This window comes from Phodopus roborovskii, unplaced genomic scaffold (assembly GCF_943737965.1).
Source record: "Phodopus roborovskii unplaced genomic scaffold, PHOROB, whole genome shotgun sequence".
NCBI lineage: Eukaryota > Metazoa > Chordata > Mammalia > Rodentia > Cricetidae > Phodopus > Phodopus roborovskii.
In genome coordinates, this window is record NW_026126407.1 from 19,145,520 (window position 1) to 19,157,847 (window position 12,328).

Below are 12,328 nucleotides of genomic sequence, written 5' to 3' on the forward strand. Positions count from 1 at the left end.
AGATGCAAGCCGATTGGGTAGCCCATGACTTTAAGTTTGGCATCAGTCTGGGCTACAAAGTAGAACCATATCTCAAAAAAAAAAAGTGAAAGGGTGGGGGTAGCTGAAAAATTGATTGGTTTGCATTTCATTGACTAGAGCTTTCCCATTTGAATGCGGTATGACTGATTCAGTAATGAATTGCATACTATATCGTTCACCCACCTCAGGTGTGTGGCACAGTGGTGTTTAATGCGCTCCGATTGTGTGCCGGGTGCCCAACTGAGTTGAGAAGAAGTATCCCCTGTGAGCCGTTATACACACACCCTTAGACCCCCACTGCTCTGTTTCTCTGTGGATTTGCCTGAAAAATATGCTGTAATGGGATGTGCTACATGCTGTCTCTTGCTAAGTTGTTGGAAACTTGAATTGTGTACATATTTTTAAATTAATCTTTATCTAATATTGTGTGTGTGATGTGTGTATATGAATGTAGGTTCTCATGTAGCGGTCAGGGGACAACTTCCAGGAGTCAGCTTTCTCCATGGTTTTCTACCATTTGTCAGTGTCTTTTGGGCTGTAACTACTCTGATGGGAAAGAGGTCACCAGGTCTTAAAGCTTGAGTAGCTTTGCTCTGATAGAAGCAGGAGCTGTGGGGAGGACAGGTCCCCCACAGGGTGAAGTCGGAGGAAGCTTGACACTGGCTGGGTTTGGCTTTGTTCTGTTGTATTTGTTTTATTTGCAGCACTGGGCCTGAACCCAGGCCTTCACACACTAAGCATACAATCTACTGTGAGTCACACCCCAGCCCTGAAGCTGCTTGGCGTCTGATGCTCTTGTTTCTTGTGATTCACAGGTGGTGGTCACTAACACCATCCCACATGAAATCCAGAAGCTCCAGTGCCCCAAGATCAAAACTGTGGACATCAGCATGATTCTCTCAGAAGCCATCCGCCGCATTCACAATGGAGAGTCCATGTCCTACCTTTTCAGAAACATAGGCTTAGATGACTAAACCGTTCTCCTGTGGCACAACTCCCACAGGTGTAGTAGGAAGCCCGGCATGCATGCTGGGGGCGGCCCATGCCTGGCAGGTACTCCTTCCCTCTCCCTGAATCCTCCTGAGTGATTCCTGTGAAGGTACAAGGACCAACTTTTTCATGTCTGTTTAGGTTTTTGTGAGTTTGGGGGGTAATTTTTATAACAGGAAGAACTCCTCTTAAATAAAGTAAATTAAAACCTGATCGTTTTAGTATAACCATTTTTAAAAAATACACTTGAATGAGGTTTTTAAGCTCAGCCTTTTTTTAAAGTTGCTTGATCCAAGTGTTCAAAAAAGTTAAATAAAATGGCCTGCTGTCTGTCTACAGTCAAAAGCTGCTGTTGGTTCAAGTATAGAACATTTTTAGAAATGATTTTATAAAGGGGCATATAGAGTATGTGGCTATTTATTCTCTGCAACCAAGGAAAAATAAAACCTCATGTTGTTTTTTAAGCCTCTGTATGTGGACAGTTTTCTGTATCTGGAGTAGACAGCCACTGAAGACCTGAGGCACTCGCTGCTGCTGTCTCTTCTGCTTCCAAACTGCGCAGCGCTGTATGTGGTGACGCAGCCCTCTGTCCTCAGGAGCCTGCCGAGCTCTTTATGAAGGGGGGTGGGGTTCACAGTTCATCAATGTGTCTCTGTTTTCCTCAGAGTCCAGCTAGTCCTCAGACCTGGGTGCGGTAACTCACACTGAGTGAGAGGCTCCGTGGGCGGGGCTGTCACTGTCAAGAACTGAGGGTCATCTGGCTTATCTGTCAGTTGAAATTTTTTTTTTTTTTTTTTTTTTTTTTTTTGAGATTTTATTTTTTGTGTATGAGTGTTTTACTGCATGTACCACATACATGCCTGGTGTCTGTAGAGATCTGAAGAGAGCATTAGGTCTCCTGAAACTGGAGTTAACAGGTGGGTGTTTGTGGGCAGCCACCATGTGAGTGCTGGAGATTGAACCCAGGTTCTCTGTAAGAACAGTGGATGCTCTTAACCACTAAGCCATCTCTCCGGCCCCTGAAATTTATAGTTCTGTCCCTCTTCATTATATCGTGAAGCAGGCCTAAGCCCAGAGTGTTGATGCCCACACATGGTCTGCACTCTTAGCAACCTCATTTCACTAAGGAAAAAAAACAGATGTCCAACCCTGAGTTTTCAAACCCAGTTTAAAAATACACCTTTGCCTTTGTAATCCTGGAAGGAAGGAGCCCCAGTCTTCACAAATAGGTAGGCTTTGGGTGTGTTTCCCTGACAGCTACTGGAAGAGCCTTGAGAACACTGTTGTCACTGTATGAGAGAACTCAGTCTGACCTGTGCTGAAGAAGCTTCAGTTGTGAATGTCCCTCCGTTCTGTGGCTTTTCTCCTGCTGTTCCATTTACAGACAGCAATGGAGGAAGAGACTGACAGTTCACTTTGAATAAGGACAGCATCTTCTAGTGGTCTTGGGTGTATAGGTCCCTGCTGGCACTTTGGCCTTTGCCTGTGTCTGATGAGGGAGGATGGATCACTGTAGATGCTGTTTGGGAGGAGTGTGCTTTCCAGCACTTCCAGTAGGAAGCTCCTACTAGGTGTTACCAACAAGGCAGTCATGTTTCCAGAAGAGAAGTGGATAAAGGAAGATGAGGGATGGAAGCAGTTGCCTCTGGGTAGAGAACCGGAGACCACATGTGCTCCAGGGCAACAAGAGCTTGAAGTCCTGCTGGGAGGACCCCAGAGCTTGGCAAGAGGAAACCCTGACTCCACCTACCATAGGGCTTATGAGTGAGCCAAGAGCATGGAGAAGCTAGCCCAGAGGCATCAGAATAGGGAGGGCATGCAGGTGCCATTTCAGGCACATGTGTAAAGCACCATGCCTACTGCTGCTGAAACAGACGGGTCCTGGTTAGAAAGGGCCATGGTACTGAGGACCAAGGGTGTGTTCAAGTCCCAACCCACTCACTTCCCCTCTCAGTAAATGTCTGCAGCCAGTTTGATATTTGAGTTCCCCAGGCTTTTGCTCAGCTGGAGACACCCTGGCAGACTGCCTTCCCCACTTGGCATCAGAGGCAGTGAGCACTTCCATCCTAATTCCATAACAGAGAAAGATTGGGCTGAGCATGGTGGTGCGTGCTTGTAATCAGGCACTCAAGAGTTTGAGTCTGGGGTGCAGAGTTAAAGGCCAACCTGGGCTCCATAGTAGGCTCCAGACCTGCCTAGGATGGCCTGGGGATTTTGACTCGTGGCTTGATTTTGATTTGTAGCCTGTGGGTTTTCTAGTTGATTGACTGTCTTCTCTGACCTTCTGGCTCCTTCCAATGCTGAATTTCTCTTTTCATAAAAATAGGACAAGGGACTTCCTAGTTAACTCCTCATATCACAGCTCCAGGCCCAGGTTTGACCAGAAAGGAGCCTCTGGCTGGATTTCTCACAGCTCTTCCCTTCCCTGAGCCCTGGGTGACTGTTACTGGTTCCACACTGTGAGCAACCTGACAGTTCTCTTTAGCTCTTCTCCACTTGAACAAAGTAAACCCCACCTCGTTTGTAAATAGAAACCACTTTGGAAATACCTCCTAATGTCTACGTGGGTCCCTAGTTCGACCCCGTAGACTCTAGGGCCTAGAGGGTCTTCCCAACTGTCAGCCCTTTGTATCACCCCCCACCACTCCTATCCCCTCGTGGCAGTTAGGCTTCCTCTCTGGGAGAAGAATGAGGTGGCGATTGAGCTCCCCGGAGGCACTAAGGGTGGGGCTCATGGTGGTTGGAAACTAAGTCAGTGACAAATGGAACACTCCTGTCTCCAGCTGGATTAAGGCAAGTGGTTTCCTTAGTAGGTTGGCTCACTGTGTTTAAAAAATGACCAGTCCTGGGCCAGCAAGATGGCTCAGTGAGTAAAGGTGCTTGCTGCCAAAGCTGAGTTTGATCCCCATAAGACTAAAAGAACTAACTTCCGATGAGTGGTGGTGGCACATGTCTTTGCCAGCAGAGACAGGCTGATCTCTGTGACTTTGAGACCAGCCTGGTCTACAAGAGCTAGTTCTAGGATAGGCTCCAAAACCATAGAGAAACCCTGTCTCAAAAAACCAAACCAAAAACAAAAAGAAAAAAAGATCTAACGTCCACAAATTGTCCTCTAACCTTTGCATGCATGTCATGCATGGCATACACACAAAATAGGTAAATACATAAGTCAAGGTAACTTTAATGACCTTAATCTCCATCCAATCCTCGGCATGGGAACTGTAAAATAACAATGGTTCTCTGAATGTTAAGTATCCAACTCTCAAGGCCCCAAGACAAACAAACCACACAGATCTGCCTGTGCTGACCCCACATGCAGCAGAGCTGAGGTGTACCCAACAGACCCTCCTGGCCTCACTTTGTTAGCTTGTCTGCCTTGATCTGAATCTGAACTTTGTTGAGCAACTGACTGCCCACCTAGCCTTTAGGTAGTAATTGATACTTAAAAGTTAAAAAAATAAGTTGCTAAATTTTGTGGTAAGTATAATGGAAATTACTACCCTTATTGACCAACGCCATATGGCAGGCCTTGTCCCAACCCATCAACCTTATCACAACTCCTTTTCTGAGGTCCAGGGAAGCTGGCTCAGAGGGGTGAAAGACTTTGACACCAAGCATTAACCAAACACCCACTGAGCCTGCGTGTACATGAAAGTGGTACTTAAGCTATTGAAAGGCCTGCAGAGCGTGGACCTTCACACTGCCACTCAGGAAAGGCAACACCCCAAATCACTCACAAGAAGCTGTCTTGATGCAAATAACATGAGTTTTTATTCCAAGTGCACTGGGGTCCACAGTCATACACCACCCAGGGGTAGAGGACTGAGGACCTCCAGGGCAGAATTGAGATAGCTTTTATAGGATTTACATCAAAGCTAACAAGGCCAGTTTCAAAGCTAGCCTGTTATTTTCACTAGGCCTTAAAAGCAAGGTCATGGAATAGTTCAAAACTTGGAATGGTTAGTAAGGTTTCCTAGGTTACAGAGATTTAGCACACCTGCAAGGTTAGGGGGTTTTTCTTTCTCAAGAACCAGCGGGCTCAGTGGCCTTGTCCTTGAGCGGCTGGGAGAATGTACTCTCCAGTCAGGGAGTTATCTGTATCTATTGGCAGATGCACTTGTTCTTTCTAGTTTTTCCCTTCTTGCCACAAGTCCCGTTTCTTTAAGTTATCTATTTTCTTTGTAGACAGGATGATCCATAACAATTCCCAGACTGTTGTTGTGGATAACAACATTCTGCAGAAACTAGGTGATTATGAATAATAATAATTTCCAGAAACCAGTCATTGTGACCAAGCTATTTCATGTGTTTTTTGTTTTTGTTTTTGTTTTTTTTTTTTCCCTGAGCTTTGCATGCAGCTAGGGTAAATACACGCTGATGGACTTTTTCTAAATTTCTAACTTTTAGTGGTCATTAGAGAGTTAAGCTGTCTTTTCATCCTTTCACTATTAGGGTCAGAGCAAGGTGCTAGCAGCCCCAACAACTTAAGCTGTGCACCCCACCAGAATAGGACGATCAGAAAAACAGAAAGTACATATAATCGACATAGCCACTTTGGGAAGAGGAACCAACAGAGCCAATGGCACCTATTCCACCCTAGTCCATCTCCAGACACGCCTAGCTCAGCAGTCCTGGTCAAGGTGTCTCACTTTGTCTCCACTCTGGTCTTTCCTCCAAGGTGGGCTAGGAGATAATCTTTCAGGAGGACCCGTTCCCAGCCCAGGCATCAGCCTTTTCCCTCTCTCAGCAGGAGATTTCCTGAGGAAATCGTATTTCTTGGGGTCCATTGTCTCAATAGTCTGATGTGGGGGGAAATCTTGTGGGTCAGGGAAACCTCAAAGGTTCCCAACCAATACAAGCTCTTGGTTGTCCACCTGAATTAATAGTAAGATACTGTTGTGAAGTCACCAACCACATAGTTCCAGAACACGGGAATCAAGCTGGAGCTGAGCTGGAAGCTCCCTCCCTGCTGGCTAGCTTTTGTAGTAGCAGAAGGTGCCACTGAGGATGAAGACATAATGGCTCCTGGGGGAAGGGTGTGCGGCTCCAGTGGACTTCCCACTGCTATGTTGCCCATGCTCCAATTGAAAGACCTAAAAAGTAATGTTAATGATGGACTAACCTGGAAACCAATATCTGTTCCTTGGAATTTGCTAGCTTCCTCTCACAAGGCCCTGAGATAAGAAGAATTCACACTGCCCCTCCTTTCCTGTGAGTCAACAGGTGGTGAATAGGGTCAAGAGATAGCTGTAACTCTGGTTTGCCCAGACAAGATTAATTAGCACACCTGAAGCCCTAAGATCTGCTGACCCTAATAGCGAGACCATCCGGCCTCCAAGGGTCATGTACTCAATGGACAGAGGGTCCCACCCCCTCCCTAAGCTTGTGGGTTTGCCTTTAAAAACACCTGGGCCCAGGGGAGGGGGCTTCTCCCTAGCCTGTGTGCTGGAGGAGCCCATTTGCGCAAACGTTTCCTGTTCATTAAAGCCTCTTGCGTTTTGCAGCAACTGGACTGGACATTGAGTTCTTGGGGTATCGACCGAACCTGGAAGACTCCTCATTCTGAGGGTCTTACACCAATAACCTGCCACTCGCACTCCTACAGCAGTCCCAACAAAGTCGAGTAGGACACACGAGAGAGGGACAATTCTTGGGAGGAAAAGAACCTTCAAGGAAGAAGAGGCAGTAAGAGAGGGTGGTGGAGGTGGCCATGACTAAACACCATGCACGTGTGGTGGTGTGAGTGAGAACGGCCCTCATAGCCACATGTATCTACATGCTTAATCCCCGGGTGGTGGAACTGTTTAGGAGTAATTAGAACATACGGCCTTGCTGGAGGAAATGTGTCACTGGGGGAGGGCTTTGAAGTTTCAAAGACCCATGCCAGGCCCCGTTTGTCATCCCATCCCATGCACAACCCCCGTCCCCCTGCCCCTCCCCCCAGCTGTGCCTGTAGATAAGATGCAAGCTCTCGGCTACTAGTTCAGTGTCTGCCTGCCAGCTGCCACACTCACTGCCATGATGGTCATTGACTGTAACGTCTGGACCTGTGAATTCCAAACTAAATGCTTTCTTTTATAAGTTGCCTTGGTCGTGGTATTTTCATGGCAATAGAAAAAGCAAGGCAACATGTATGAATAGTCAAATACATAAATAATTACTAGTAACTTAATAAACTAAAAGAAAGTATTAGCAGAAATAGTGGGTGAGATGGCATGGTGGGTAAAAGCACTTGCCAAGTATTGTTACGAGCAGTTTTCCGCCAGCCTGGTCCCACAGCCGCATCAGCCCCCAAACAGCACACAAAAACGCTGTATTAGATATAAAGCTGTTGGCCTGTTACTAGCGTTTCTTATTGGCTAGCTCTGTCTTAAATATTAACCCATTTCTATTAATCTAAGTGTTTCCACGTGGTCTCATCTTACCTGAGGGAAGGTCTGGACCTCTTCCTCTCTCAAGTCTTTACATCTCGAATCTCCTCACTACATCTCTCAGAATCCTCCTTTTCCCACCTATCTTCTTTCCTATTGGCTAACAGGGCTTTATTCATTAACCAATAAGAGAAACACATTTACAGAATGACATCTCCCATCAAGGTATCTTAGGGTTCCTATTGTTGTGAAGAGACACCATGATCACAGCAAGTCTTAAAAAGGAAAAACATTTAATTTGGGAGATTCACTTACAGTTCAGAGATTTAGTCCATTATCAACATGGTGGCATGTAGGCAGGCATGGTGCTGGAGAAGGAGTTTAAAAAATGAAGACTTGAGTGTTTATAAAACTTGTGTGTGTGTGTGTGTGTGTGTGTGTGTGTGTGTGTGTGTGTGTCTGGGTGGTAGTGATGCATGCCTTTAATCTCAGCAGGAGTTGAGAGTGGTCTGTCACACAGGGAGTAGCTTGAGCATAGATGAGACCTCAAAGCCTGCCTCCACAGTGACACACTTCCTTCAACAAGGCCACACCTACTCCAACAAGGTCATGCCTCCTGATAGTGCTGTTCCCTTTAGGAGCCATTTCCTTTCCAACCACCACACCAGGCAAGCCCGATGACCTGAGTTTGAGCCCTAGAACTCATGTAAAGATGGAAGGAGAGAATCAACTCCACAAAGTTGTCCTCTGACCTCCACATATATGCTGTGACATGCCCACACCCCCCATCATACTTACACATGTAATAATAATAAATGTTTTAACAACCCAGCAAGAGTAGCCTGTCTTCTCAGATATGGACCTCACACAAATGGTCTGTGAGGTGACTAAGTAACAGTCCCTCAGCTGCTATAAATGACTTCTGGCCCCTCTCTGCCACACAGTTCCTCCACCTCAGTTGAACTGATGAAGTTAATAAACACACTCCTGCCATCCTGGTAGATTCACTTAGAGCATGTATGTCATCACCAATCTGTCCTGTAGTCCACTCAGCACTTCATGGAGATTGTGACATTCTTATTTGAAACATCTCCGTGGAAAAAGAGAGTGTTGTCTCCAGGCAATCTTCATGGTCTTTCTATGTGGCCTCACTTTGTAGACCAAGCTAGCCTTGAATTCATGTGGATCCTTCTTCCTCTGCCTCCCAGCTCACAAAAGCTAAGATTAAAGGCGTGTGCCACCATGCATAAATTTGAAAGTTGGGTTGACATTCTTCAATCTGGCAGACCTAACAAGCTAGGCCTGGCCGCTCATCTTCAGTGTGCCAATTAAACAAAGAAAGTAGAGAAAGTGTATTTAACATGGCCACACTGGGAAAAAGAACAAAAGGACCTGTGACTCTTCCTGGCCTAAGTCCATTTCCCAGAGGGCCTGGCAGGTTTAGGCTTAAAAAGAGAGCAAGAGATGCATAACTAAATAATCCTGGTCAGGGTGTGGTCATGTCCATCACTGACCCATTGTCTGGTTGTGATGAGTTGTCAGAATGGTGTAGTGTCTCTCTCCTCTCCTGTTTGGCACCAGGCTTCAGCCTTTTCCATTACTCAGCGTGAGGCTCCTTGGAAAATCCCAGCGTGCAGCATTACAACAGGATTCTTTGTTCACACTTACACTGAAAACCTGTGGTGGTCCATCGCAGGCTGTGAAGGGAACCCAGGTGGGTAGGCAGTGAGGTCTTTCCCTTTTAGTTACTGTGTGACCCTCAGTGGGCTCCTTAATGTCTCTGCTTTGGTTAATTGATGCTGTGGTTTGATTGTGAAATGTCCCCACATGTGTTAGCTGGCAGTGTCATCTTGGAAAGTTGTAGAACCATAACAGGGTGAGGTCTGGCTTTCGGACAAAGGGGTAGGCTTAGAGGACACTCTGCCTGCCATCTACTACTACAGTGTGACCAGCCTTGAACTGCCATGCCAAAGCTAGGGGCACCACACCACCCCTACCATGAGCCTAGGCTGAAATAAGTCCTTCCTCTAAGTTCCTTCTTGTCAGCTGTCTTAGTTATGGTTCTATTGCTATGAAGAGACATCATGACCACAGCAACTCATAGAGGAAAACATTTAATTGGGGCTGTCTTACAGTTTCAGAGGTTCAGTCCATAGCCATCATTGTGGGACATGATGGCATGCAGGCAGATGTGGTGCTGGAGTCCTACATTTTGCAGGCAACAGGAAGTGGTCTGTGACATTGAGCTAAGCTTAAGTAAAAGAGACCTCAAGGCCCACCCTCCACAGTGACACACTTTCTCCAACAAAGCCACACCTCCTAATAGTGCCGCTCCCTATGAGCTTATGGGGACCAATTACATTCAAACTAACACATCAGGTATTTGGTTACATCTATCAGAGAGCTGAGAGCACCGAGGAGACAGTGCCTGGGTGCACAGGGAGCACTCAGGATTAGTGATGGTGGTCAGGACGTCAGGGACCGGAGCGTAGGGACAGGAGCTGCCCCCTGGGTTCACTGAGCCCATGAAGCTCTGGAGAAGAGGCAGGGGTGACGGGGACTGGATTGATCGTTCAGGGTGGTGTCAAGTGGCCACCTGGACATAAGCACCCAAAAACTCAGCCATGGAATCAGCAGCAAACAGAGGGAAAGGGAAGCCAGGCAGAAAGGGCCAACAAGAGGTTATAGGGCCCAGCAGAGGCAGGTGCACACAGGTAGACAGTGATGTCCAGGAAGTGTCACCTCTCTGGGACTGATGAGTGAATGAAAGGAATAGCTTTATCTCCTTTCAAGCCCTCACAAGACTCTCCTTGGGCTTTAAAGAACTTAGAACGAGCCTGAACCGGCTCCAGCATGATCCAGGAGTTCCCTGCTGAGCCAAGGCAAAGCTGAAGTCTTAAAAAATGCTCTGTGGCAAGCTCTGTGGCGGTAGAGCTCACCTTTAATCCCAGCACCCAGGAGGCAGAGGCAGGTGGATCTCTGTGAGTTTGAGGCCAGCCTGGTCTACAGAGGGAATTCCAGGACAGCCATGGCTACACAGAGAAACCCTGTCTCAAAAAAGAAAAGAAAAAAGAAAACCTTAAAAAAGAAAGCTCAAGCCATGTTGGAGCGTGAAAAGCGACGATTCTCTTTTATTCATCTCTTACAAGCTCACTTTGAGTCCTAAACACTTAAGCAGTTCAGGTAGGTAACTTCTGTGTCTAATGAGAGGATCTCTCTACCATCTATCTTTTGTCTTCTATCACCTGTCATCTGCCTATCAATTATTAATCTGTCCATTTTCCACCCATCTATTATCTATCATCTACTCACCCTCCATTTATCATCTATCCATCTATAGCCTATCAATTATTAATCTGTCCATCTGCCATCCATTATCATCTATCTATCCATTATCAACTGTCTGTCCGTCTGCCTGTCTGTGTGTGGACCCATCTAACACCCGCTTGTGTGTCAGAATCCAAGCTCACCTGCAGCAGACTTTGTTCTGGAAATGTCAACCCTCTCCAGAGCCTGTTTGTGACTCCCTAACTGACACCTCAGGTGCTCTGATTTCAGAATAACAGGACCGGTCTCACATCACCAGGGGAGTTTACAGACCTCTGGTTGCCAGCCAGGATTGAGGACATTGAATGGCTACAGTGGCAGCCCATCCCCCACATGGGTATAATGGCGCGCCTCAACTAGATGTGGCCCTCTTCCTCATTTTCCACACACACAGCATTACACCTTCCTTCTTGACAAGCCCACACCTCTCTCCCTCTCCTCTGCCACCCACATGGGGACTACACGAAACCTCCCCCTTCCTGAGACCGGTAAGAGGGACCGGTCCTCTGCCTGGCAAGTCTGAACTCTCCCTCGGAAGGCCTGCTGTGCTGCTCGCTGCCCATTGGCCTGTGTTAATGTGATGTTAGTAACACTTCTAATAAATCTCTTAGTCCTCCTCAGTGTCACCTTGACTCCAGCCTCTACTGTCTGTCTGTCTTTTGCCATCTAGCTCTGCCCTTTACTTTTTAGCATTCAGAGCCCCTGTCTTCCTTCCATTGACTGCATGAAGCCAGCTGCCTGGCCTTTTCCCTGGATGTGGCATCCCCATCCTGGAGGCCCCATTAGTCCCACATTTCCTTGTCTGGGAGGGTGTGGAGGGCATTCCCAGAGTTCTGCTGTTGTGCTTGGCCTTGCACTGGTAACTCTGTGACTGTCTCCTGTAGGTACAGAGGGCAGTTGATAGCAGGGTAGCAGGGACAAACAATACACCCATAGAGGAAACACGCCCTGGCCTTGCGCTTAGCTTACCAGCTGTTCAGAGCATATGGGACTCATTAGTTAGGGGCTCCCAGCTCTTTCCTGCTCATCCACAGTCGTAGGCACAGGAAAAAAATCTCAGATGTCTCCCCACAAAAGCTGTAGCTCCTGAGAAAGCCTGGTTAAGGGGGCCAGAGCTACCCAACCCCTCTCTGCGAGGAACCAGAAGGAGCCTGCTCGTTCTGATCTCAATTCTCTAATGGAGGGGCTTCCCCTTACCACCCCCGAAAGTGACCTATGGCGCTTAGTCTTCAGCTGATTGTGTACTCTCCCTCTCACATGAATAAGCTTGCCTTTGCAGTGAGTTCTAGAAGCTGCTCTTGGCCTGACACAGTCTTTGACCTGACTATGCTTGTCAGTTTCATGCTAGCTGGGTGTCAGTGGTTACATATTTGTCTTGCTCTGGTCCCAGCCTCCACACTGATGACCGACACATTCAGAAAGTAGGTCTCATGAGCCCAAGGACTTTCTCTTTGGACGGATGCTCTATGGTTTGAACGTGTCCCCAAATCTCACTTACTAGAAATGGAAACTACAATCACGTGGAGACTGGGAGGTGACTGGGTTATAAATACCTGCTCAATGGGTTGTAGCTCCAGTGGGTCTGTTTTCAAGGCTGTCTGGCATCTCTTGCATACATG

General features: G+C 47.1%; 1 protein-coding gene across 2 annotated transcripts in view; it reads left to right on the forward strand.

The window, feature by feature from the left end:
* Prpsap2 (phosphoribosyl pyrophosphate synthetase associated protein 2) overlaps nucleotides 1-1,224 on the forward strand; it is a 30,241-nt gene extending 29,017 nt beyond the window's left edge. For both annotated transcript variants that reach the window (XM_051180450.1, XM_051180451.1), the window contains one exon: nucleotides 837-1,224. In XM_051180450.1, coding sequence (XP_051036407.1) covers nucleotides 837-995 — 159 coding nt within the window. In that variant the 3' untranslated portion in view covers nucleotides 996-1,224. The remainder of the gene's footprint in view (nucleotides 1-836) is intronic.
* The last annotated feature ends 11,104 nt before the right edge of the window (nucleotides 1,225-12,328 follow it).